We start from the raw sequence: 25,423 nt of genomic DNA, 5'->3' as shown, positions 1-25,423 counted from the left end.
CTGAGTGCCAGCCTGCTAGGTTACGTGGAAAAGTAATAAAAGTAATTTTACCTAATTCACGTTTTTTATTTACACCTTAACGACGAAAAAGAGTTCCCCTCATTGGGTCCCCACCTCAGACCCCAGCACACTCCACATTTTTGCAGAGCGCGCTCATTCATATTTTGGCGGGTATTCGAAGCAAACTGTGAGAGATAAACAGAGTAGATGCCGAAAGCTTGCGCTGGTTTATCTTATCCAACTATTTGCTCCAGCTGTGTGCCCTCGTAGTGCAGAAAGATGGAAACGGCGACAGAGACAACGCGGAGAGCTGCATCGCGGAAGAGGCGCGCACCAAAGCGCGCGCGGTTGGCGGCACTGCGTCAAGACACCGGCAGACTGATTCCGAGAGTCGTCTTCGTCGCCCTGTCCCTCCCGCACTCATGGGCCGTGCCGCACACGTGCAAGAGAGACAGAGCGACGAAAACGACTCTCGGAATCAATCAGTCCGCCGCCTGGCCGGCAGAGGGCGCGCGCGTCGCTGGCGGGAGGGAAGGCGCGGGGAAGGAGAGCGTCGGGGGCAGGACGACGGAGGAGGAGATGACGGGGGCCACGGGGGCGCGGCGAGACCGCGAGACCGCGAGACAGGACGAGCCCGCCGTCGCCATCTAGTGGTGTACGTCGGCGGCTGGCGGCTGCAGTCGGGCACGGCAGGCGGCAGGGCGTTCGTTGGGGCTGCGAGGCGAGGCGAGGCTGCGAGGCCTAGGCTGGCCCACGGCCCACGCCCGACCCGTCCCGTCCTGACCTGCAGTGCGTAGCAGTGCGCCGAGAGAACCGCGGGGCTGCCAAGCTGCCAAGCTGCGGGAGCGCCGTGCTTCGGGCAGCTCGACCAGCTCGACCACGACGCGGACACGCGAAACGACATGGAAAGTGCGAAGTGCAACAACCGCCCCAACTAATCGACTAATCGAACCCCGCGGTTACATTTCCCATTTTCTGGTGAGTGCGAGTGGAAAAGTGGATGTGCGTGCTGCGCGGTGTTTCCCAGTGCGTCGTCGAGAAGAAAGGAACAGCCCCTGCGCCACGCTGCTGGCTGCCTGGCTGCCTGCTCGCCCAGCGGGGCGGCCAGAGGGGCCAGAGGGACGGCCGGCCGCCCTGGCGACGCCGACGACGCCCAACCAGGAATTCAATTCTAAATTTAAACCGCCGGTGCAGTGGAAAGGAAAGGCAGCACAAGGAAGGAAAGTTGACTTAGAGGCCGCGGCGCGGACCACTGCCGAAAACAGCGCCGAAAGGAAGATGTGAAGGGCCCGTGGTGCCACGCCGAAACGCAGGCGAGGACGTTGAGGCGCCTTGCGGGCCTTGCGGCGCCTCAGACCACTGCACTGTCGGAGAGGAGAGTGTTGGCAGTGTGATGGGTGGGTGCGGCACTGAGACAGGCGCACGGCGGCACGGCCACAGCGCACGTCGGCGGCGGACGCGGCATCCCAGTGTCGGCGCTGTCAGCGTTGGCGCACTGGGGGGTCCGTGCTCGTCAAGAACAGCGAGGAATGGAACACGGAAAACGAACATCCCGCGTGCGTCCAAGACTGCTGCAGAGACTCGATGAACCTGCGCCCCCGAATGTCGCAGACAGAGAGAAGTGCGTCGCCAAGATGGTTGAGACGCGACCACTGAAATGGAAAGTGACCAACCACCGTCGATCTATGTCCGCGCGGTGTCTCGGTGCAGCAGCCCGCACGGTGCAGCTGGCGCAGCTGGCGGTCGCTTCGCCGCGTCTTCGCCTCGTCTTGGCGACGCCGCGGCACTCGCGGTCACTAATGTCTAATGGCCGTTGTTGCGGCCGAGCCGGCCGGGCCAGACCCAGTGACTCAGTGCCGCTTCGGAACACTGTCGCTCTGTCTCCCTCGCTCTCGTGGGGCTCCCCCTTAGGGGCGCCAAAGAGAGAGAGACAGAGCTCCCTGCAGACCCGCATCGTTTACGAGCGCCACACTTGTCCGACTCGTCTCGTTCGCCTGTCGCTGTGGTCGGCTGACCCAGCTGGCTGTCCTAGGTCCTAGGCGTGGCGTACCCCCTGTGCTGTTTGGGCTGTCCTAGCCTGTGAGGCCCTCCAGCTGCAGCTCACAGGTGGACACTTGTGAACACGTACTCCGCCGCCAAGTCGCGCACGAGGCACACCCGCGACACACTGCCTTGCCCTGAGGAGCGTGGACCTCGAAGTGGAAGCACCCCAGCTGCGCCTTCCGCGTGGCGCGCGCTGCCGCAGCCGTGGCATGTGTTTTGTAAGGCGAGGCTCAGCACGGACTACACCATCCAGCAACCGCGGCCTGCTTAAACTCGACTTAAACAAAAGACTCTTTGGAATCGGTCGGTCGGGCGTGGGAGGGTTTGAACCGACAGTTTGAACCGGGAAAGGTCAAGCTCGTCCGCGGCCTTTGGACTTTCGAGTGTGAAAACCGCCTGCCCTTCTGTAGAGAGCCTCCTTAACGCCCCGCCTTTTGTTGCAGTGATAAACGACAGAGATGTGCGACGCGCCGCCAGCGGAGCCATCTCGCACTACGACACGTATTTCCGGCGCCGCCTTTTCCGCCGACACCTTGTTTCCGGTAAGACGGCGTGGTACTCTGGAGTTCAGTGTTGCCACGTGAATTGGCGAGAACGCCCACGATTCGCCAGTGTCGAAAGGGTTGCCAACTTCAGCCTGGCGCGGACAATGTCTAGGCCAGTGGTTCTCAACCTTAGGGTCGCGACCCCAAGCGGGGTCGCGAAATTTTTTTAAGGGGTCGCGGCGATGCTGGGGTCGTGTTTTAGGCCGATTTTAAGCAGCCACTGCGTCTGATCCGAGGCGGGCATTTTGCTCCCTCAACGGACAATCGGTCTTTGGACCTTCCTTTAGCATGCCTTTGTTACGGAGTGCAATTATCAGTCTTAGTTTGGGAGCAGTATTGTCTCAAAGTTGGCCGAAACGCTCAGAAATGTCTATGAAAAATCGTGTTTTGGGCCGATTTTAAGCAGCCACTGCGTCTGATCCGAGGCGGGCATTTTGCTCCCTCAACGGGCAGTCGGTCTTTGGACCTTCCTTTAGCATGCCTTTGTTACGGAGTGCAATTATCAGTCTTAGTTTGGGAGCAGTATTGTCTCAAAGTTGGCCGAAACGCTCAGAAATGTCTATGAAAAATCGTGTTTTGGGCCGATTTTAAGCAGCCACTGCGTCTGATCCGAGGCGGGCATTTTGCTCCCTCAACGGGCAGTCGGTCTTTGGACCTTCCTTTAGCATGCCTTTGTTACGGAGTGCAATTATCAGTCTTAGTTTGGGAGCAGTATTGTCTCAAAGTTGGCCAAAACGCTCAGAAATGTCTATGAAAAATCGTGTTTTGGGCCGATTTTAAGCAGCCACTGCGTCTGATCCGAGGCGGGCATTTTGCTCCCTCAACGGGCAGTTGGTCTTTGGACCTTCCTTTAGCATGCCTTTGTTACGGAGTGCGATTGTCAGTCTTAGTTTGGGAGCAGTATTGTCTCAAAGTCGATCAAAACGGTCGCAAGTGTCTTTGAAAAATCGTTGTGACTATTTTGGTCAACTTTGAGACAATACTGCTCCCAAACTAAGACTGATAATCGCACTCCGTAACAAAGGCATGCTAAAGGAAGGTCCAAAGACCAATTGCCCGCTGAGGGAGCAAAATGCCCGCCTCGGATCAGACGCAGTGGCTGCTTAAAATCGGCCCAAAACACGATTTTTCATAGACATTTCTGAGCGTTTCGGCCAACTTTGAGACAATACTGCTCTCAAACTAAGACTGATAATTGCACTCCGTAACAAAGGCATGCTAAAGGAAGGTCCAAAGACCAACTGCCCGTTGAGGGAGCAAAATGCCCGCCTCGGATCAGACGCAGTGGCTGCTTAAAATCGGCCCAAAACACGATTTTTCAAAGACACTGCTGACCGTTTCGGCCAACTTTGAGACAATACTGCTCCCAAACTAAGACTGATAATCGCACTCCGTAACAGAGGCATGCTAAAGGAAGGTCCAAAGACCAACTGCCCGTTGAGGGAGCAAAATGCCCGCCTCGGATCAGACGCTGTGGCTGCTTAAAATCAGCCCAAAACACGATTTTTCATAGACATTTCTGAGCGTTTCGGCCAACTTTGAGACAATACTGCTCTCAAACTAAGACTGATAATTGCACTCCGTAACAAAGGCATGCTAAAGGAAGGTCCAAAGACCAGTTGCCCGTTGAGGGAGCAAAATGCCCGCCTCGGATCAGACGCCGTGGCATGTTAAAGGAGGGGTCCCGTGGGGTCGCGGAAATTTTTGGCTTCAAATTTGGGGTCGCGAGCCGAGAAAGGTTGAGAACCGCTGGTCTAGGCTTTGCTCTCGACGAGTTGCCAAGGTTGGGGCTGGGTTGGCGACCCTTGGCGAGTCTGGCGCATTGTGGGAGTACTGCCGGGATTCGAACCCGGGCTGCTTGGCGTTCGCGCGTTCGCTTCCGCGTCCGAGTGGCTGCGGGTCGCGGAGTGGCCCGCCGTGCCCCACTGACGGGCAGTCGGGCAGTGCGTTCGGTTCGGCTGGGTCCGCGGGGCCTGGGGCTCGGGGGGCGCCCACACGGACAGCCTGCCGTCCAGGGCCGCCGCTCCGCCGCTCGGCCTCCCTGCCCACGACAAGCCAGACACGTTCACCCGCCGGGAGGCGAGGGGAGGGAGGGTGCAGTGCTGACGGCAAGGCGCCTGGCGGGTGGGCAGTCCCGCAGGACGCGCTGTCTCAACGGGACTGCCTACCCTGCGGAGCGATTCTCACGTTTCGGGGTAGTTTTGGCGTCTCTGATTTGCCGAAAGTGAGAAATATCCAATTAAGTTTTTCTGATTATTGGGGTCCTGGATGATACTAGAGTTATGGCAAAGGTATTTATAGTAAAGACCTTGTACTACCTTCCTAAAAACATGAGCCATAAGGTATCCATACGTTTTAGTGGGTGTTTTGATCACGGATTACGTATCACGAAGTTACAAAGTGTGAAAATCGGCTTTAACGGCTGACTCGGGCTTGCTGGCTTAAAGTCGTTCCAGGGTCAAATGATACTCTAAGCCCGACATTTAAGCGGAATTTTTCACCTAGTGCTGCTGCAACATTGGGTAAAGGTGCCACGGAAGTTACAGGTATTGTTGATACACGCCATTTTAAATGCTCTAGCCGCTTTGACCGTGTACAGCATCTTAGATTTCGCGACCCATGCAATTATATCCCAGGGACTCCACTTTGATGGCTTGTGTCATGGAAAGTTAAAAGTGTGCTTGGGAAAGTCAGAGCTGCCTTTTCGAAATGTGTGGGAAATGAATATACGGAGGACATTTTTCGTTGCAGCATAAGTACCTTTGAAAGAAGTATGGCGTATTGGTCTTCGGTTGAAATTAGCTCGAGACATGCCAAGCTTCGAATCCCATCGACAGGGTTTGGGAGCTTTGGCGACCCCATCTGGCGCACTTTGGGGGCGGGATTCGAATGTTCTCTTTTGGCAATCACGGTTCGTTACAGTTGGGGTATGGCCCGCCGTGCCCCAATCCATCGAACGTGCTTTTCGAAATGGTGCGGGGCAATGGGGGCCCGCCCAAAACGGACAGCCACCCCATGGCGCCGCTCCGCCCCTCGGTTGGCCACGACAAGAAAGAAACTTACCCCCGGGGCGACGTGAGGGGAACGCTCTGACGGCCCAAAGGGGCCTGGCGGGTGGGTAGTCCCGCGGACGCGCGCCTCAACGGGACTGCCCACCCCGGGGCCAAAGGGGTTAGGGGCCCAGACACTCGACACTTGTGGACTCTCGCCTTTCGCTGTCCCGCGTCGCGTTTTCACTTCCGATGTGGGGCCGGGCGTGTCGCGCCGCGTGCCAGCCATGCACTGCAGTGCAACGAACGCCGCGTTCTTCTCTCCTCCATCAAGTCCGTGTCACAGGCCGGCGTTTTTTCTCCGGTTGGCAGCACTGGTGCTCGCCAGCGATTCCGCACCGCGCCTCCTCGTCGCGCTGTCTCTCTCGCGGGCCGACGGGACGCCCGTGGAGTGCGAGAGGGACAGAGCGACGAAGGCACTGTTCGGAATCAGCCCGCTGCCAGTGTAGTGCCCCCTGCCCGGCCGGCCGGCCTGCACGCCCCACGCCCCAGTCAATGGCCAATTGTGAGCCGCGGCCGAGTCAGGCCGAGTGTGCCCCAGTGTCCCCGCGGCTCCAGGCAGGCAGGGCCGGGACAGGGCCCCACGCCGCGCCCGCCACGCGACACCGGCGGCCACGGGGCAACAGGGCGACGCCCAGCACGGACTCGAAAAAATGATTGAATTAGCATGTCCGCGTTTTGGAGAGTAGGCGTCGCTAGCGCGAGTCACTCGACACACTGCAAGCGTGACGACGGCAACGACGGCCTGCTTTTCAGTTACGGGGTCAGCGGGGCCAACAGGGAAGGGGGTGGGGGGATTTTGGCGGGAAAAGATGAAGTGGGGGAGGGGGGGCGCGGCAAGGTGTTTAAGCGTCGCCATGCTCGCGCTCGCCGCGCGGCCGTCGTCTAATTCGCGCGGCACACACCGCGACGCGGTGGACGCGGTGGGGCGGGCGGGGGCGTGCCCGGACGTAGGGAGGGGGGGGGGGCTCTGGCGGGAGCGCCAGCAAGCCAGCAAGTAGCAGGCTGGCGGTGACGTGAGTCACTCCTCTATGATGGGAGCGGCCTGCCGTGCCCTGCCGTGCCGTGCCCGAGGTCCCATCACTGCATTCCCTGTCTCTCTCTGTCTCGCTAATCGATCAGTGTCAAAACGTGTGCAGGCAGATTTGCCTGGCCCCGGTCCAAGCCCCGCCCTGCCCTGCCGCTCCTTTGGCCGCCCTGTGGCGATGCCAGGCCGAGGCGGTGGCACTCGCGGGTGCGGCTGGAGGGCTGGAAGCAAGGGGAAGCCAACGGAAGGCACCGGGACGCACTCGGGCAGGCGGGGCGCGGCGGGGTGGGGGCCGTGCGAGCGTGTGACGACTGATGATCTAAGAATACGCCTTGGCCGCTCACGTCGCAGCCTCCTGCCTCGCGGTCCTCGCGGTGCCCCCACCCCCTGCGCGGCCTGCCTGCCTGCCCGCGCGGTGCGTTTACCCTTCCCTTCCCCGCCTCCATTTCAGGCGCCGGTCCAAGGGGGTGGGGACGGCCCGCCCTCCCCTTTCGTCGCTCGCCTAAGGGCGCCTAAGGTGGACGAAAGTGTCCGAAATCCAATTGCCAGATCAGAGTGTAAAGGGTTCACCTCTGTTGCGCGGCCTTCCGCCAAAGCCTCCACCGCGCCCCGGCGACAGGGAACATGAGCCGATGTTGGTTTTGTGGGCCGGCGGGCGAGGCGGCTGCAGACCGCTGACGTTCGACGTTCGAGACAAATGCAAATGAAGGCGGCGGGGTCGAGGCGGCACTGTACTCTCACTCACTCGCCTGGGGCTGTCCCTCTTTTCGTCGCTCCGTCTCTCTCGCAATCTTGGAGCGTCCCACGTAGGTGCGAGAGAGATGAATGACTACGGGGTTCGACGAAAACACTCCCACTGTAAACACCCCTGAGCCCCGTTCCTCTCTCGTTGCAGGTGCACTCCGCTCGATTGAACATTGAATCCGACGCGCCAACGCCGAGCCGGCCCCTCTCTACAACGCGTCCTGCGGCGCGGTCCTTGCCGCCGAGCAGCACCTCGAGTAGCTTCCAGTGGCGTGCACGGCCGGCGTGGCCACAGCGAGGCATGGTGCGCGTCTAGGAGGCCTAGACAGCCTAGACCTGCTAGCCATGGAGGCCGCACCCGCCACGGGCCCCGGGCCCGGCCTGCTGCAGCGCTCGCACACGGCCGGCCCCGGCGAGCTCAAGAGGAGCACCAGCAACAGCAGCTTCCAGCGCTCCCCCAGCTACCACCAGCACCAGGTGAGTGCCTACGTCGAGGTGCCCAGCGGCGTCGGCGCCAAAGCAGCCAAAGCCAACGCGAGTCCGGCAGGGATTCCTTTGCGTCGCTCTGTCTGTGCGAGAGCGGCAGAGTGACGAAAGGACTCTCGGAATCAGTCTGGTGGCAGTCAGCAAGGCGCCGACCACACGCCGCGACCCGCTTTTCCCACCCCTCACGCCACGCCCGCGTCTGCCACTTGCATCTAATTACAGTGAGCGGGAAACGCATTTTAATCATTCCACTCACGCCACGGTGCGGCGGTGCGGCAGTGCGTCGGTACGCCCTGCTATGCGGATGACCCTCCCGCCGCGTCGCCACGGGCAACGGCTTACCGGGCTTGCCTTGCCGGCGTGCCACTTCCTCCACCGTTTCTTAGGCGTCGCCAGCGTCGCCAGACTGCTAGATAGGGGCGAGTGGATAGCCGTAGCCGCACGACGGCGATACAAGATGTGCTTGTTCTTCGAGGGGACGACGTTGAAGGTGATATGGCATGGGGCATTAGGTGGCCCCAGCCAAAAAGCCGGTCCGGCCCGGGCGGGGTGCGGGGTGGGGCGGGGCGGTGCGGGGCGGGGTTGTGAAGTATCAAGCCAGCTCGTGGAGCAGCTAGTAGTCGAGACCCACCAGTTTCCCGCCAAGCGCGGGCCGGACGACTCGAAGCCCGCGCCGCTCGCCGCACGGTCGGTCCGCGCGCCGTCAGCTGTTTTCGTGTTGTGTTACCGTGTTACCCGCAGCTAGCCGCAGCTAGCCGCAGCCTTGGTGACGTCCTCGGCGCCGTCGGGCTAGGCCAGGGCTGGGCAGGCTAGGTGGGTCGAGCCACCGAGTGGCAGTTCGGTCTGCCTCACTGTCACGAGCCGTCGATGCTCCGAAGTAAGTTCGACTTGGTTTGCCTGCGAGGCGGCCATAGGCTTTCTGGGCGGCGCGGCGCGGGCAGCGTCTTTTCTCTCTCTCTTTCTTTCCCGTGAGCTGGCACAAGTGCGACAGAGAGAGAAGACACCGCTCGCCCGGCCGATTGGAATCGTCGGAATGGCTCGGCAAGATGCCGGATTTGGGTATGACTCGCCGAAAATAAATAAATAATGATAGCTTGATTATGCACGCCGAGTGAGGTGAGGCGTGCGTGCCTGCTTATACTTTTCGACTCCTGCTCGGGAAACAACGGCGCGAGGTTGAACTCGACTCCGGCAGAGAGCCAAATCTACAAACCAATTTTGAAATGCTGCCGTAAAATTGTTGGAGTCATCGTCGTTGGCACCTCACCCTGATGGCGATCGCGGGTCGAAAACGTCGTCAAGTGTACTGTAATGCTGGACATCTCCGGTTCGAGCTGATGGATTCGTTTAAAAGTAGGCGTGTAATGGGCCGCCTGGGGCTAGAGAACGCTAGAGAAACCGCGGCGCGTGGCACCACTCTTCGCTCCGACCGGTTTGCCGTCAAAGTTGTCTCCGGTGCGGAATTTGAGGCACGCCGCCGGAACCGGGCAGCCGTTTAGGCAAGGCGGGGGGAAAGGGGGCGGGAGGGAAGTCCTCGCTGCCCCGAGCCACTGCGAGTCCTCGGCGCCAAACACCTCGCGGTGTTTTCAAAGGGTGGCTTCAGCGAGTGGGAGGCTGGGACGCAAGACGCGACAACAAAGCAGGCCGCGTGGTTTTCGGGACGCGGTGCGCGGATCCGGCCAAGCCAGGCCAAGCCTTCACCACGTGGGCTGGCCCCCGTGCCAAAGCTCCCCCCCCCCTCTTCCTTCCGCTTATAATTAGCACCCTCTCCCCCGGGCGCGCCCGTTCCAGTGTTTGAAGGGTGTCTGATGGCGTGCATTGTTTCCAGTCGCGGTCCCGACGCGGCGCTAGCGGTGGCGGCAGTGGAGGGGGCAAGCCGACGCTGGAGATCTACCGACCGCCAAGTAAAGCAAAGCACCCTCGTTGCGTCAGGATCACAAGTTGTGGTTGTCCTTTCCAAATCGACATGGAACCCTGAATGTTACAGACGTCCGCGTTGATGGGTCGTACATGAACGGGGAAAACTCCATCAGCAACCGGCTCAACGTGCACGCCAAGGAGTTCACCATGAACGCCATGGACCACATCAAGATGTCTAAGTGAGTCGCGGGGGGACGCGCGTAGCGTCTCAAAGCACAACATTCCATACATTCTCTCGGGCATGATTTCAGGTCCAGCGGAAATATCCTGGCTTTCAACAACAACCACAACAACAACAACAGCAACAATAACAATAACAAATCCGCCAAGTCCGCCATGCTGCAGCAGTCCAAGTCGAGCGGCAACATCATGCACACCCTGCAGCAGCACCAGCGGCACTCGCAGCACCAGGCCTCCATGGGCAGCGCTCTCCAGCAGGTGGGTAACCCGAAGACCTCACGGGGAAGTCCCTCTGGGGCTGCACTGTCTCACCGCCTGTCTTCCCACAGTCTCACCGGGTGCACTTCCGCTTCGACGTGGAGGGCAACTCGTCTGAGGCCAGGGGGCTGCACACCGGGGCCCTGGAGAGCAGCGGCCCCGGGGCTGGTAGCGGCACCGGCAGCTCCGCGACCAGCAGGGTCAGGCACCGGGACCACGCGTCCTCAGCGCCCGGAGAGGATCATCACATGGTAGGTCAAGTCCAGCGCGTGGTGCGGCCTGGCGGCCTGGCTAGGCCTGGCGGGCGTGCCTACGCTGAGGATCGCGGGCGCTGACGTGGTGGTCGCCCATCTAATGTTACTGTCTCGCGGATGCAGGGAAAGCCTCTCCGCTCCAAGACCCAGGCCGCCATCGCGACCGCCGCCCCCGCGGCGCCGGCAGGCGGCATCAAGCGCTCCAAGAGCCTCGGCTCGGCAGACATCCTCTCCGGGGGGCAGGCCAAGGACCTCCCCGACTTTGCCAACTTCCCGCCCGAAGTGCAGGCCGCCATCCACAGGGCGGTAGAAGGTGGGCTGCGCGCTGCGCGTCACGGTTGTACGACACCTTCCTCGAGTGGGTGGGCTAGATGGTTCTAAAGCCGGTTTGTTTCAGACCCCAATCAGGTGTCGGCGAGGACTCTGATGCAGCTAGTGAGGCACATTATGGATAGGGTTGTGGAAAGCCGAAGCTTTGCAGAATCCGCAGCAAAGCTATGCATAACAATAATTGAGGTGAGCTCCAAGGGCAACAAATTACTGTCTAAATCAATAATGTGCAAATCTGTTTCATTGTTTTACCTTATGATCCCTACAGAAAGAGAAGAACGAAACATTTCTTGAGTCTCTTTTAAATACATGCCAATTGTGGTACCAAAACCGGGAAAAGTACCTAAAAGCATCAAGTCCTTCTGCAGGATCAAGTGGGTCTCCAAGCATGCGCTACCCTGCTTTCATGGCCTTCTTAACTGAAATGTACTGCCAGGTTGGTGTCCCATAAATGTTTGTAGGCAAAAGATATTTCTCATCGCTCATGTTTCATTCATTCAATGATGTGCTTTGCAGCTTAAACGGCGCCAGCTTCAATTGAAAACTCAATATGACGGTGTAGCGCCTGGACTACTTCTTCTAACTCTTCTTGCTAAGTGCTGTCAAGAATGTCTGAAACCTCCATCAATAAATAGTTTGAAAGAGGTAGGATGAGAAGTATAAGACAGGCTTGACCTAGGTCACATTAAAATATGCATTGATATGATTTTTCTTTTCGTACAGATGGAGTGCTTGTTTTTTGTACTCTCTTCCATTGGAAAAGACTTAGAAATTGAGCTGCCAACTCGTATGAATGCTGTTTTAGCCGGAGTGCGAGATGCGTTCTTAACATCTGCAGCGATTCCAGCCATACGGAAGACACTTCTGCAGCTAATCGAGCTCCACGCAGCACAGTGGCAATTGCCTGCTCCTGCAATTATGTATTATTATCCAGCGACAAATAAGTGATGGCATGGGTGCAGTGGTTTTGTTTTAATGTGAATCTTCTGCATTGGTTTAAAAAAAAAAAAATCACAAAAAATAGAACCAATGAGCTAGGTAGATTAACATAAGAGGCTGCAGATGTAGTATTTAGTGCAAATTACAAAATCAAATTTCTTAAAAAAAAAGTATTCAGATGTTCTCTCTCGCCCCTTGACGACTTAGCAAAGTCAAGGGCTATATAGCGGAAGGGTAATCTATTATACAGTAATATTTGTTTCTGTAAGTATTGAAGTGCCTTGAGAAAAAACGTAATTGTGGTATTTAACAGTGTTACGAGTGTGCTTTTGTGTTAGTATGGGTTCTCATTTAGTAGAGGACTGTCCCAAATTTGGATGTAACTTATTGTGTCATATTGAATTCTATCAGACCTTAATAAATAATAATTAAGGCTGTTATCAAAACATGAAGAAGTTGCAAGGCAAGAATGTTTCTGTCCTTGCACTGTATTATTATCTGGTTTTGAAGAAACGTTAATAGTCCAAAATATGTGATTAGGAATGTAATGTAATCTTTCATAATATGAGAAAAGACTAGTCAAGCCATGGATTTTTAAACAAACTATTGGCTGTGTATACTGCTTGACACATTTATGAAAACAGGTACCTGGTGTCAATCAAACTAAAAGTAGTTGATGGTAGCTTGCTGTGAGTAATAACAAGCCTCCTGTTGCATTATTAGATAAAGAAAACAAAAGAAAAGATTTTAGATCTTATTTTTCATTATTTCAAGAGCACAATTTCCTCTTGTTGTTGCCCATGTTGTTTTTAAGTTGTGTCAATTCTGAAAAAAAAAAAAAAAAAAAAAAAAAAAAAACTCCTGTTTTTTATTACAGAAAATTGTGGTGACTTGTATTTAATGTAGCTTTCATAGGAAGAACTGAATCTATCATTCTATAAAATACATTTTGGGCATGTAGTTTTCTAGTATGTACCAGTGAAACCTTGGGACCTCTTATCTTAGTGATGGACATCTGTACCTACCAATAACGGTTAGCAACTACTAGAGTCCTAGGACTCTAGCAACTGTCCCAATTGGTTCACATACATCATGCCTTTGTTGTTTAATTAATATACCATTAAGAGTTTGTTGATGTGTGGTAAAAACACATTGTAGATTATTGTCATCCATGAACTAACCCTCGACTGCTAGTATGCCATATGCATGTTATGTACCTTAATGTGATGAACTTCATTCATGCTCTTAAACTTGGTTCTTTTCTACTTTTCTAAGACATTGGTACTGATCTTGAAAAATGTGCAAAATATTGATGTATATTGTATTTTTCTTAAATTAACCTCACAATCACATAAAATAGACAGAATATAAATATGAATGACCTAGAAGTCAGTAAAATGAATAACATTTTCTAAGTATTCTGCAACTCTCAAGAGCAAATGTGTGATACTCTGGTAAAAACTACTGCTGGCAAAGAAAGCAGACATGAGAGTCCCTCACATGAATGATACAGATTTCCTGCAATTTTAAGTACATTTCTTCTCTGATAGAGAGGGAGAGAGGCTATTTACGCATGATTACCAGTAGTGTGTTTGCAGTAGACTATGAAGTCTGAGAAATATCCTTAAATATGAAGGGAAAATAATTGAGTGTCATCCAAACAAAATAAAAACAAATGACTGGTATGACCAGTTAAATCAGAATATTTCCTAAAAGTTGATTCACATGTATTTTTTCACCAGTTCAATATTTTAAAAAACTTGCTAGCAGCGCATTACAACCCAATATCTTTTTAAAAAATTACTATCACATATATCATCATACCAATATACTTGGTTCGCCTTGGTTTAGGACCACTAACTTATGTTCAAAGGGGTTTGCCCTAATTTAATGTTGGACTTTGATAAACAAATACAAAATCTTTTGAGAAGATTTAGGGTTTTTCAAAGAAAGGAAGAGAACATAAAGTTCATATCACATTATCAGATTACATGATACACATCCGTGTTCCTTTCTCCATTTCAAACGTAGAACATAGTGAGAAGATGCCAAAATCCTGGGCGTCAAGACAAGATCAACTGATCATCTTTAAGTTGATTACATTAAATTGATCTTTGATCTAATTTTGGCACTTATGATCTTGACCTCTACCCCATGAAACATTTAAAACGTATAAAACACTCACTCAATATCTGCCACATAACCACCCTGCTGACTCACTGGTAGGTTGTAGCAATGGCAGAACTGAGGTCACATTGGTTTCTAAATATGAAATCTGTAGATGCTGTAACTCCCAGCCCTAGCATCTTAACAAAGTAAAAATATAACAGATTCAGCCACAATAAAAAATATGAAGAAAATGAAAATTTTTTAAGTATTTCTGAAAACAAGCTACATATTTCATAGAGCGTTTACACAATTTGATGAAATACAGTACATATAAAATATTATCTCAGTTCTTTGATCCTCATCCTTACATTTTGATGCCTCAACACATACATATACTGCAACAATATTCTCAAGATGCTTAAGATCTACAACAATTTCACTTTGGTTCAAACTAGTTTCTTAAGCCAAGAGCCCCACATTCTCATTGGCATACAATTTTCATAAAATACTAGAAACAAAACAACAAAAATAGAGAAAAAAGAAACAAACTTACTCACATCTTTTCCACAAAGCCAATGAAGATGACTTCCCATTTTGTCCTTAAGAGCCAGCTATAGGTATCTCTCCATAGCAATGCTTTGCTTTGGGATCACGGTATGTATTTTCATGCTGGACACTTTGTGAACTTGTTCGACACTTTGCCAGACAAAGTTCAAAATGGTCAGTTACTGATGCAAAAAGAACGTTCAAGGTTTCTGATGCTTTCCCAAGTACATTTTCAAGAACTTGTTTCTGGAAGAGAGGATAATTCAATGAATTGCGATATGAAGTGATGAGCAATCAAGTATTTCCACAACAACTTTCTATCTTTTCACCTACTTTGTCTGGGTGCAAGCAACAAGATATGCAATATTCATAGATACTACAGCAGCCAGATTCCTTGCAAGTTTCACAAGAGTATCTCTTCGTGTTTTCTGCATCAATATTGCAGCACCCATTTGGTAACACGTTACCTCTTGAGCAAACATAGCCTGGAAAATAAAAATGAAAATTTAGATCAAAAACTATCAAAGCCATTAAATTAATGAGACAGAATTCCTACCTCGGTCATCAACAATAAGCACCTTCCCTTGAACTGAATTACGACATGCTGAAACCTTCATATCTGTAGCGTTTAAGTCATCCTTAGGCGAGTGCCATAAGAAAGATCTATCAAGTGGTCGAACTGGTAAAGTATCAATTTCATAAGAAGTCGTGGAGCTTCCCTGAAAGAAAATAAGGCATCATTAACACACAGATTTATAATTAAAAACACACTAAATATGTAGTGCGAGCCATAGAATGAAAAGCACAGACTCAAATGACAAAAGTGGGAAAAATACTTACCTCTTTCATAAAACTAACTATACAATACGTAAGGGAAAACAAAAATATGATTCCCAGAACGATCCTCTTGCGAATGAAGCGAAGAAGTGCGGCAGCCCACATGTCTTCGTCTTCCCATACTCGAGTGAAACAGGCCTCTTCGGAATTGTCACCTTATAATTATGTCCGTGAAGTTCTCATGATTTCTTTCCCATCGTGCCTGGATTATAACAGTCGCAGGTAGACGCAAGTTCGTCAGTTATTTTTTTCATGTACATATTTGAAGCAAAATCAACAAATTTTAGAGACAATAACAACTCGTCAAGCAAAGACAATTTTGCTAACTGCCAATAGTTGTTGTGGTTCGAATAACTCAAAGCGTGTATGCGCACGATACAGACAGACACTACACTATACACAGGAAAAACAACAAGGAAAAGGCCGAAGCCGAGCGGTGATCTAGTGGACCCGCTAGAACCTAGCATTTTCTAGCTTGTGACTCTTCTGGACTCTTTTGTGTGCGATGTAAGTATTTTTCAAGCTCTATCGGTGTTGCTCACGCGCATGAATTAGGTTTTCCTTCTCAGAACGTCCTTATAACTGCACTTGGTTTCTGCCGGTTGACTAGCGTACTGCCGGAATGTTTAATTTCGAATCTCCATTCCCCTCAAGTAGTCCACTTGCGACCTTTGCATTTCCTTTAATTATTTTTATTCTTACGTGTAAGTTGTACTGATGGCAAAGTACTCGATGAAGCTACAATTTTGTATGGTCGGAAGAGAGTCCGCCATTTGACAAACTTTACATAACCTCAAACATCACAACAAATCACTCGGTTTTGACGTCCCTAGTTAGTTCCGTACCCAAATTTTTGGCCACGGCTTTGAAACCAATTTATGCATTCGATGTTGAAGATATCCATTAGCAGTCAAGTTGCGGTTCATTTTAACATCTCTACAATGCTGCCCCCCAATCAGATCGGCAATGCTTCTGCTTTTTTCATTTCTTAATGTATGAATCGACCTCCACAGGGCACGCAGACGCCCCACCAGCAGGGGAGCTGGCAAGGGCTCAGATTCTGAGGTGGACAAGAATACAAAGGAAAGGGGCAGAGACAGGAACAAGAAGTCGACAGCCTCTTCATCTAGTGGCAGTGGAAGCAGCAGTCGGAGGTTTGTTGTTTATTTCTGTCGTATTTGTCTGTTATCTCTTTACATTTTCCTGATATATATTTTGCTGTTTAACTAGTTCGTCAAGCAGCTCGAGTTCAGGTTCAAGCTCGAGTTCTGGGTCAAGCTCAGGATCAAGCTCTCGGTCAAGTTCCAGCTCCAGTGGGTCAAGCAGCTCCAGTTCCAGCTCTGGAACTCGATCTAAAGCTACCAAACGAAAGTAAGTCTTCAGCGTTATAAACTCTATTACCTTATACCTATGTTGCTTTATATCAAATATTTTTTTAATCTTATTTTGTTTAGGACGGGAAGTGCTTCCCATAGCAGAAGCCGCAGCAAGAGCAAGACTCACAGCAGGAGCCGCAGTAAGAGTAATGACCGCAAAAACAAAAAGAAAGAGGATGACAAAAAGAAGGCTGTTGAAAAACCAAAGCCAAAACCTAGAAGCAGGTTGGTTTGTTATTTTCTTTCATCACTATATTTTTATCTTAACTCAAGTGATTGAATTTTAATGAATTTGTGTGATGTCATCTTATAAATTAATTTTTTGTATTTTCAAGAACACCATCACCAGTACGGTTGGCACGAAAGCGTAAGGAGAGGGCACCTACTCCTCGTCCTGTCCGGGTACACATTGGCAGATTGACTCGCAATGTGACAAAGGACCACATATTTGAAATATTCTCAGCTTACGGAACTGTGAAGCAAGTAGAATTCCCTCTTGATCGATCACATCCATTTGGCCGTGGCTTTGCATATGTAGAATATGAAACTCCTGATGAAGCTGAAAATGCCATGAAGCACATGGATGGAGGTGAGGCTATCTCCTGTTAGGCCCAAAGTCTCTTAACTTTTACTATCTTTTCCTGAATGCTTATTTTACTGCTTTTTCTCCAGGTCAAATTGATGGGCAAGAGATAACAGCCGCCCCTGTTCTGTTGCCCAAACCCCGCATACCGATGCCTCGGCGCAGTCCACCTCCACCCATGAGGAGGCCAATGGGTCAGCGTTGGGGCAGATCTCCACCGAGGTACTATGTTTGAACTTGTCTCTTTACCTTTGCTGCCTGCCATTGTTTGTTTACAAGGATTCGTTTTTAAACTTTACTTGTGGTTGGGTAGGTATCGTCGCCGCACGCCGCCGCCACCTCGGCGTCGCCCTTCGCCCCCTCGCCGACGACCCCGCTCTCGCTCCAGGTCCCCTGCCCGGCGAAGGCGCTACAGTCGTTCCAGTTCAAGCAGCTCTCGCTGAGGGCCGCTGGAAACCGGCTCTTCCAAATATCTTTTTTTTTTTTTTTTACTGTTTCGTGAACTATACTATTTTAACCGTAGTGGTTAAAAGATACTTGACCAAGGATGATAATTATATCTGGATTGTTCTCGTGAAATCAACTTAATGGCACTGGCTAAGCTAGTTTTTTGAAAGTGCAAAGCATTGTTTCCCTTTTCCTTTAGCTTTCTTGATTGACGACCTTTCATGTCATGTCAGGTGGTGAAAGTGAAAGTGATCTCAGACCTCATGAATATGTATTCAAGAATTACTACAATAAATAAATGTGTTTTAAACGACCTATGCATTTTCTCCCTTCTTTCCGTGCCTTCCCCCTGTCTTCGGCCTTCGGTGCGGTTGCCGGGGTGTGCTGCGAATAGGCTACACCAACATCTTGCGAATACTACTGACGGGGTGGGGAAGGGAGGGGTGTAGGTGTACGACGACGCCGACGGACGAAAACCAACGCCAAGCCTAATGTTTATTTGACTTTTCAGCCAAAAATTACTGTCGAAGCCGTTTTAGACGGCCTCTGAAATGGGCATTATTCGATCACATTTTCGATAAATGAATAACGTTTTGAGTGGACTTAAGTAAGACGACAATATTATTTATTTAGTAAAAAAAACTTGCTGAACTGAAAATGTTTGAATGGTTCTGATTTATCCAGTTCTGTGGCAACTATGCAAATGTCTTCTGAATTTTGTGTGGTAAATAATGTCGAATATTTAATGTAAATTTAGGTTATTGCTTGTAGTGGGCTTGACTCTAAGTGCTGCTGAAGTCTTCATTATGTTTGGCATTTAACCTTACATTATAGTTCATAAATAAACAATTTGTTTGTAAACATTGTTTTGTGCCTGGGCATGTACGTTTTGTTTTGTGTTGAACTTTGCTTGCATGATTTTCCATCGTTATCCTTAAATGTTCTTGCTTGACACCTTATTTAAAAAAACAAAAGTGCGCAGAGAACCAGAGAACACTATCAGATAAATCAGACCTGTCCCTTTGAGATATTCCTTTGCTACTTTTTAAAGCCCCCGTTTGGTATTTTACATCCTGACTCATTTAAAAAAATTTATTTCAGAGTACTTTGGCGTAAAATATCCTGGAACAGTGTTGAGGAAGACCTTGCAATTATGTCACGGTATTAACTCATGACATTATATATTTGAGAATTTTTTTACCCTCTTTTAATGTTAAGAGCACGTTAATATATTTTTACTTTTCTTCATCTAAAGGACTGTGACGCCTAAACAAATGCCTAAGATGGCTGCCTCAAAAGGGAAGCCTGCTACAAAGAAGAACAGTGGGAAAGTGAAAGAAAAAAGTAAATGCAAGTCTGGTAATGGGAGTGGTAGCAGTAGTAGTACACTTGGTTCAAGTGGAATTCCAAGTGTTGGGTCTGGAGACTCTCCCCTCAACCCAGAGCCTCGTGAGGAAGTCGGTCTTGGCTTTCCACTTCCTAAGACTACTGACACAAGCCGAACACTGCCCCGTTATTATGCGGGTAATATTTTTATCTTAAGAAAACAATGTATTATGTAAAGCTTTAAGTAACTGCATTTTATGGAGTCATATTTCTACATGTTTGGTGCAATGCTTTGTTTCAGTGTTAAATCGTTCTGAAGAAGAGGGAGTTTTAATGGATGATTTAGACCAGCTTCAGATGGATCTGGAATCTCTGCTCTCTAAAGTTGCAGTCCGACAGCGTCTCCTTCAAAGTGAAATACTTTCCATAAACAATGCTGATAGCAGTATAGATAGAGGGAAAGCTGTAAGTTTTCTAGTCCATGATATGTTGATGTGTGACTCAATGTTTTCCATTCATTTATGAGTTGCTTACTCTTACCACAGTCATCTCCTGGGAAAAAGGGTCGATCTCGTGGGAGCAAACTGGTTGAGAACCTCACAAAGACTCGAGATGTAGCCCGCTCCTCAAGTTCTAAACATTCAAAGAAGCTATATCGAATGGCACCTTTGGCTGGATCAGTGCCTGTAAGTATTTCCAGCTAGGTTTGCATTGAAATAACAGTTACTGACATTAACAACATTAACATCAAAACTCCCCATTTTTAGGTGGTTCCCCCAGACAATGATCCCAAACCACCAGCTCCCAAAGTACTTCTTAGCAAAAATAGTGCTCCAAATCGATTTTGGATATCTGTTGAGCCTTACTGCTCAGAAGTGAATCAAGAACACATAAAGGTTTGTTCGACTATGAGCAAAAGGAAATTTTATAACACCAGTCTTACATTTGAGTTCTCATTTATGATTGCTATTGATAACAGGTTTTGGAAGATCTGATCCACCACAATGAGTCCAGTTTGCAATCATTACTTGAAACTCCTCCTCTTGGAGAACATTACAGTGTTAATTGGGCCCTGCAAGAGTTAGTTGAAGCACAAGAAGCAGCGAGCATGAACAAACAACGGCGGAAACATGCTTCATTACCAAGCTCTCAAGATGCTGCCAACATTCTGAAAAGAAGCTCTCGCTTTGGGTATGTGCTTCTTATTTGTTTGCTGAGCTAAGTAAAGCCTCCTAGTGGGGATTTTGAGCGTTCAAAATGTCCTCCACTCTCCACCTCCTCGTATACCTCTAGTTAGCTGGAGGTATCTTCCAATTATTATTTTTATTCACAGGCCATGCCTTGGCCTTGCTTTATAAGAACAGCTTAATATGCTGAGCTATTTAGGCCAACCTAAGCAATTTATTATACGTATTATTGTTTTAATGGTTATAGGTTTGAAAAGCAATCCACCACTCCTGGACCTGGGCCGTTTGCAAACAGACTATTAGCAGCACTCATTCAAGAAAATCCAGTCTCACCATTGCATGAATCCACTGAATGCAACAAAGTCAAAGGTATTGGTAAGATCCATCACATGATCTTAACCAACAATGTTCTTTTTCTAATGTCCAATATATTTTGCAGTGAAAATTGAAAATGATGATGATGATGCCTCAAGTGCCAAGCGCATAAAACTTGAGGTTCCTGGTGAGAAGCCTTTAAAAGATAAAGTACGAGCAACAGGTCCCACCAAAGTTGTAGGTCAGTATACTGTAGCTTTTAAAATTTTCTCTTACTAAATTTTCTAAATCCCTAAGTTGTGTGTAATTACTTAAATTTTTTAGGTGGTGAAAACATTGTGCCATACAAACCCCATGTTATTGCTTGTTTTGAAAGAAGCCTGCGTCTTCAACTAGAAGCTCAAGGATTGTTGGATACCCCTGAAGTGAAGAAGGTTTGTAAACTGAAATGGTAGTTGCTCTTTCATGCAAATTTTATCCTTTCTAACACATTTTGTTTATTGAATTTGGATCTTTAGGAAGAAGAGGAGGAGGACGGAGTCCTCTCTGAACTTCACCGCTGCCAAGAGGAGTTGCAGGTTCTTGCCCAAGAAAATGAGCGCCAGCTGCACTCTATGATCAAACTGTTGCAGGAAGAGATGGTGCGTCAAGATCTTCGCAAGAAGTTAAAACATCAAGATAGCGAGGTATGAAGTCAGTGATGCATCCTTGTTTCTTTTAATGTCTTGTCTGATTCTCACCCTCTTTGAATTTTGCTTCAGATACTGGAAACGTACCGTAAAATTGTTGCTGCCAAACAAAAGAGAAAACCACTTTCCAAAAGTGAAAGAGATGCTGCTTGGAAAACTGTCAGAGATAGAGAAGTTGTGGTTAAAAATTTAGACGCATTAGAAAGGAAATGGTAGACATATCTTTAAGCTCCCTAGCTGCATATTCATGTTCTGAAATTCAGCATCATTATAATCATTTATTTATATTATCTTTTATGTATTATACCATCATCAGCACAAGACTGTATAGCAACATTAATTACAAAGCAACTTAACCACAGTATTTATTTCTTCAATTCCTTTCTCAACAGAAGTATTAGGTCTTGCTCTTTACTTTGTGAGCCAGGGAATGCATCTTGGTGATGCCAGTTCTTACACATGCAGATGCGGCATTGATAACAGTGCAGGTAATATCAATGCAGGGTGTTATGAACGAGAACTTAAATGTGTGGGCTTTTAAAGATAGGGAACAAAGAAAACAACACCTAAAAAGTCAGATCTGTTCAAACTGTAATTGGCTAATATGTGACAAAATAGTACAAGCCAACAAAGAAAATAAAAAACCTATTTTATCACTTATCCAATCTGTTTTTCATAGAGATATCAATTCAAAGTTGTTAATTATATTACAATGTAAGAATACACAATCTAGGCAATTCAAAATAAAATTCTTAGATTTGAATGCCTCATAACATTTCATATAAAATATAAACATTTATCATCATCCTTGACTTTACCTAAGACAGAGAGCACACATTTGAACACAATGAACCTTTTAATAACCAGACAAACAACCAATAAAGGAAGACATCAGAATATTGAATGCATGTAATGGGCAATGAAATTTCCCTTCCCCACACAAGTCTTTTTTTGTGCTTGGAGACCAGAACAAAGGGCATTTATTTTGATTGTCTTCATAGATTACACATCTAATATTGTTTCAGCGAAATACTGACATTAGTATGGTAAATCGGTTATCATCATAACAAGAACCTTTACCAAATAAAAAGAAGGAAATATTAGATAAAAACGCATGTTTCTCTTTATAAAAATCAAGGTTTCCTTTGGATTGAAATGAAAGGCCCAAAGCCTGAACAGTTCCATAAAACAAGTCACATTTGAACTACACTCAGTGCGCTGCTGACAAAAATCACAGTATAACTTGATGTAACCACAACACAAAATCACAAATAACTAACACATGAATGTCATTTTGATAAAATAAAATGAGCAGGTGAATAAATACTACATGTCTAAATGACATATGAGAAAAGAAGTCAGACCTATATTGTAGGGTGAGAAGAGGCTTGTGCCATGTGATGTTGACTTTGAGTATCCCCAGGCTTTCAAGACAGTATCCTCCACTCATTAGTCCCCATTGTTAAGAAGAAAACTATTTATAGGGCATTTACTTTAATTTAGAGAACCTACCTCCATGTCGAAGGTTTGACATACAAACAGTTTTGTCAAGCATGAAAGTAATTTTCCTACCAAGTCAGTCTTATACTTGAAAGTATGGTCTCATCTAGATGGTGCAAAAACTCCAAACTGGTAAATGAGCAAACAAAGCCATAATTATCCTTCTAATAATCAATAAATCCACATAGGAACTATCATAAACAATTGATCCTAATTAGTTTACATATTTATATAATTCATTAATTTTAAGACGTACATAAAATAATATGGTACTGAAAGAATACAGTACTTATATTGCTTAAGTCTTTTGAGATCACAGGGCAAGTGTAAACCAGCCTTGCAATTACCATAAAGCAAAAGTACCAAAAAAGAAAAGGAAGAAAAAAATTGGGAAGAGAAACAAAAGGACTTTAAATGGGATATTAAGCATTATGTCACTGCTTGAGACAGTTTAATTAGCTATTTTGTATAATTATGTAGTTAGTTCCAATGAGTAAGACAAGATCCCTCATGGGACAAACTTTTGGCAGAACCCCAGTGTAAACCTGGTGTAATTATTCTGGCAAGAAATACTTTAAAAATCAACACATAGTACTAATTCATCCACAATATAATGCTATCAGAAAGATATATGGAAGCAAGTTCCAAAGTACGGCAAGCAGTAAAACCATGAATACGACAAACCAATATGTTCCTTTTACAGGAGAAAAGGAAGATATGTTAGACTGGTAAAGACTAAATGTCTATGTTGTGACATACTCATTTCTACTATCACACAATAATGCAATAGGAATTTGAAACACAAACATGCATGATATTTACAAAAATTTGGTATTACTGCTACTGGACACATTCTAAGAATGTGTTTCATAGAAGCCCCAACAGTCTAAGCTGAGATTTTCACGGTTGTGTCTGCAGACTTGATAGTTTTCTTCAGGATTGGCTGCACCAGGTTTTCATCCTTATCTCCACTACCAAGGTTAATTTCCTCAAAATTATCTGCAGATCCAGATCGTTTGTTGAGTCCTTCCAACTCAGTTGCATTGCCTGTCCCATTCTCAGTGTCAGCAGGTTTAACACGGCAGAATGTCTGTCCAAATTTGACAAGGTCCGGATACATGCCACGTAAAACTAAAATAATGCTGAACACATTTTTCATTATGAATATAGAGGCATGTTGCTTGTGAAACAGCCACAGATAAACTCGAACACACAGGAAGGGCACATCTACAAGGCACAAATGGAGAAGATTGTGGAGAATGCCAATGGGTAGAGAGAAGGGATGGGCAGCAAAATCACACAAGCTTAATTTGTACAATGCTAAAACTGGCAAGAAAAAGTTGAATGCAGACAGGATAATGACAGTGTTCTCAAGTGAAGTGGTCAAGAAGCTCTGGGTGCTTGCAGTAAGTAGGATGCTCAGCAACGAGACAGTATCCAGGATTTCAATACCAGTTTTGCCACAAACTCCTGTCACATAAATGTATCTTGGAGAGCCTCGTTCAGCCCAGTTGTGGCCTTCCACAAGAAGAAGGAAGATAATTCCTGACAGAGCAATGGCAATCTGCAAAAGCTGAGGTCCAAATGCCTCATCTGGCTTCACCTGTTCCGGAATCTCTGACTTGAAGATGAGAATAACTTTTGCCAAAAGTAGACAAGAGTACAAAAACCACGATACATAGCTCAATGGCAGCATACCAAGCTTGCTGATGGGGAAATTTGCGACTATACGCTTGGGAGAGAGGTAGAATGATTTATCACCCTTACATGGATGACACTCCTTACATCGAGTCAAATACCGGTAGGATGTAGTCAAAGTACCGGCAAATATAAAAAGACAAATAAAGTCTCCTATGAACCAGAAGTAAGGGCCGACAGAACTTTTGTAATACTGAATGATGTAATAGTTAAGGATGCTCGCCTGGAGGATGAGGACGAAGACAAGGGAAGTAGCATCAACAACGTGGACAACAAGACGGCGTGATGCACAGTGGCACATTGCTTTGGCCTGAGCCACAGAGCAGTCTCCATCATGACGCCCCATGATGGACCCTGGAACAGATAACACATGACAAAGAAGTATGGAGGATGAATCATACGCCTTGCATCAGAGAATCGGCCTACTCAATACAATGAGTAGGCAGTGAGCATAACAAAAACAACTCACCACAATTATTGAATGAGAAACCAGTTTATGCTTGTAACATAGGACCAAGCTTGAATATTCAGCAACCTGAAAATGACAAGAAACAGAGTTAGACCCCAGCGGCAAAAGCTTACTGAACTGAAAGTTACACAAATAACAAAAGAAATCTACAAATGACTAAAATGAAATTAAAATAAGCAAACACAAACAACTTATTTTGAAAATTTTTAAAAGAACAAGAACATAATCAGAAAAAGTGGAGCTTGCCTCAGTCTGTTTGAAAGGGCAAAGGGGAGCAATGGGAGCAATGGGAGTAAGAAGCAAACAAACTCAACAAACCTAGCACGGCAAACACGACAACGCTACGCGATGCCGATGGGATTAGAAATAGGCTCAGGCTCTGGAACCAGCCACTCGATGTAGTAATGAGTCAGACAGTCGATGTCGAGTGCTTCTCTCTGATTTCCTTTTCTGTTGTTGTCTCGTCTCGTCTGTTGATTGTTTGCACCGCCAGCTACAAAGCTACAGGGAAAATTCCTGGCTTTTGGAAAACAACCAACCTTAACATGCAAAACCTATCGGATAA

General features: G+C 47.8%; 5 protein-coding genes across 7 annotated transcripts; 3 read left to right on the top strand and 2 right to left on the bottom strand.

The window, feature by feature from the left end:
• The first annotated feature begins 671 nt into the window (after window positions 1-671).
• LOC117651599 (CBP80/20-dependent translation initiation factor) lies at window positions 672-13,093 on the top strand. 2 transcript variants are annotated; one of them, XM_034395748.1, is made up of 12 exons: window positions 672-978; window positions 2,487-2,585; window positions 7,561-7,886; window positions 9,724-9,799; window positions 9,883-9,994; window positions 10,067-10,253; window positions 10,325-10,504; window positions 10,631-10,820; window positions 10,905-11,023; window positions 11,106-11,273; window positions 11,354-11,482; window positions 11,561-13,093. In XM_034395748.1, exons 3-12 carry the CDS (start codon window positions 7,755-7,757, stop codon window positions 11,783-11,785), a joined length of 1,518 nt encoding a protein of 505 aa, XP_034251639.1. In that variant the 5' UTR covers window positions 672-978; window positions 2,487-2,585; window positions 7,561-7,754; the 3' UTR covers window positions 11,786-13,093. The 2 variants fall into 2 exon arrangements, with proteins under 2 accessions (XP_034251639.1, XP_034251640.1); XM_034395749.1 differs by lacking the exons at window positions 672-978; window positions 2,487-2,585; window positions 7,561-7,886 and adding an exon at window positions 8,559-8,772 and having other exon boundaries at window positions 11,561-11,785.
• Window positions 13,094-13,481: 388 nt separating this feature from the next.
• Window positions 13,482-15,592, bottom strand: LOC117651601 (UPF0454 protein C12orf49 homolog). The gene is made up of 4 exons (XM_034395752.1): window positions 15,272-15,592; window positions 14,988-15,150; window positions 14,765-14,916; window positions 13,482-14,677 (listed from the first exon to the last, which is right to left on the bottom strand). The coding sequence occupies exons 1-4, from the start codon at window positions 15,371-15,373 to the stop codon at window positions 14,486-14,488; spliced, it is 609 nt and encodes a 202-aa protein (XP_034251643.1). The 5' UTR covers window positions 15,374-15,592; the 3' UTR covers window positions 13,482-14,485.
• Window positions 15,593-15,625: 33 nt separating this feature from the next.
• LOC117651600 (RNA-binding protein with serine-rich domain 1-A-like) lies at window positions 15,626-17,980 on the top strand. Its single transcript, XM_034395750.1, has 7 exons — window positions 15,626-15,775; window positions 16,282-16,422; window positions 16,499-16,639; window positions 16,723-16,869; window positions 16,980-17,233; window positions 17,317-17,449; window positions 17,541-17,980. Coding segments are annotated over exons 1-7 (948 nt in total). The 5' UTR covers window positions 15,626-15,773; the 3' UTR covers window positions 17,671-17,980.
• Window positions 17,981-18,118: 138 nt separating this feature from the next.
• Window positions 18,119-21,851, top strand: LOC117652020 (transcriptional adapter 3). Of its 2 annotated transcripts, none has more exons than XM_034396651.1 (12): window positions 18,119-18,281; window positions 18,776-18,835; window positions 18,930-19,198; window positions 19,302-19,465; window positions 19,546-19,686; window positions 19,768-19,896; window positions 19,980-20,191; window positions 20,435-20,556; window positions 20,627-20,743; window positions 20,827-20,936; window positions 21,021-21,188; window positions 21,264-21,851. In XM_034396651.1, the coding sequence occupies exons 1-12, from the start codon at window positions 18,256-18,258 to the stop codon at window positions 21,405-21,407; spliced, it is 1,662 nt and encodes a 553-aa protein (XP_034252542.1). In that variant the 5' UTR covers window positions 18,119-18,255; the 3' UTR covers window positions 21,408-21,851. The 2 variants fall into 2 exon arrangements, with proteins under 2 accessions (XP_034252542.1, XP_034252543.1); XM_034396652.1 differs by having other exon boundaries at window positions 18,279-18,398.
• Window positions 21,766-25,346, bottom strand: LOC117652023. The gene is made up of 3 exons (XM_034396654.1): window positions 25,177-25,346; window positions 24,859-24,924; window positions 21,766-24,743 (listed from the first exon to the last, which is right to left on the bottom strand). Exon 3 carries the CDS (start codon window positions 24,733-24,735, stop codon window positions 23,578-23,580), a length of 1,158 nt encoding a protein of 385 aa, XP_034252545.1. The 5' UTR covers window positions 24,736-24,743; window positions 24,859-24,924; window positions 25,177-25,346; the 3' UTR covers window positions 21,766-23,577.
• Between the last annotated feature and the right edge of the window lie 77 nt (window positions 25,347-25,423).

The sequence above is a fragment of the Thrips palmi genome, unplaced genomic scaffold (genome assembly GCF_012932325.1).
Source record: "Thrips palmi isolate BJ-2018 unplaced genomic scaffold, TpBJ-2018v1 HiC_scaffold_6, whole genome shotgun sequence".
Lineage (NCBI taxonomy): Eukaryota > Metazoa > Arthropoda > Insecta > Thysanoptera > Thripidae > Thrips > Thrips palmi.
Note: the sequence above shows the minus strand (reverse complement) of the source record. Positions and strands in the feature narration are given on the sequence as shown.

Bases quoted from the DNA above. Each gene is read 5' to 3' on its own strand.
- LOC117651599 (XM_034395748.1), top strand. From the start codon at position 7,755: ATGGAGGCCGCACCCGCCACGGGCCCCGGGCCCGGCCTGCTGCAGCGC. The intron at 10,254-10,324 runs GTGGGTAACCCG...GTCTTCCCACAG, and splicing joins TGGGCAGCGCTCTCCAGCAG to TCTCACCGGGTGCACTTCCG. The intron at 11,483-11,560 runs GTAGGATGAGAA...CTTTTCGTACAG, and splicing joins CAATAAATAGTTTGAAAGAG to ATGGAGTGCTTGTTTTTTGT.
- LOC117651601 (XM_034395752.1), bottom strand. From the start codon at position 15,373: ATGTGGGCTGCCGCACTTCTTCGCTTCATTCGCAAGAGGATCGTTCTG. The intron at 15,151-15,271 runs GTAAGTATTTTT...ATTTTCTTTCAG, and splicing joins TAGTTAGTTTTATGAAAGAG to GGAAGCTCCACGACTTCTTA. The intron at 14,917-14,987 runs GTAGGAATTCTG...TTTATTTTCCAG, and splicing joins GCTTATTGTTGATGACCGAG to GCTATGTTTGCTCAAGAGGT.
- LOC117651600 (XM_034395750.1), top strand. The intron at 16,423-16,498 runs GTTTGTTGTTTA...CTGTTTAACTAG, and splicing joins AGTGGAAGCAGCAGTCGGAG to TTCGTCAAGCAGCTCGAGTT. The intron at 16,640-16,722 runs GTAAGTCTTCAG...TATTTTGTTTAG, and splicing joins TCTAAAGCTACCAAACGAAA to GACGGGAAGTGCTTCCCATA.
- LOC117652020 (XM_034396651.1), top strand. From the start codon at position 18,256: ATGAATAACGTTTTGAGTGGACTTAA. The intron at 18,282-18,775 runs GTAAGACGACAA...AATTTATTTCAG, and splicing joins AACGTTTTGAGTGGACTTAA to AGTACTTTGGCGTAAAATAT. The intron at 20,744-20,826 runs GTCAGTATACTG...TAAATTTTTTAG, and splicing joins AGGTCCCACCAAAGTTGTAG to GTGGTGAAAACATTGTGCCA.
- LOC117652023 (XM_034396654.1), bottom strand. From the start codon at position 24,735: ATGGGGCGTCATGATGGAGACTGCTCTGTGGCTCAGGCCAAAGCAATG.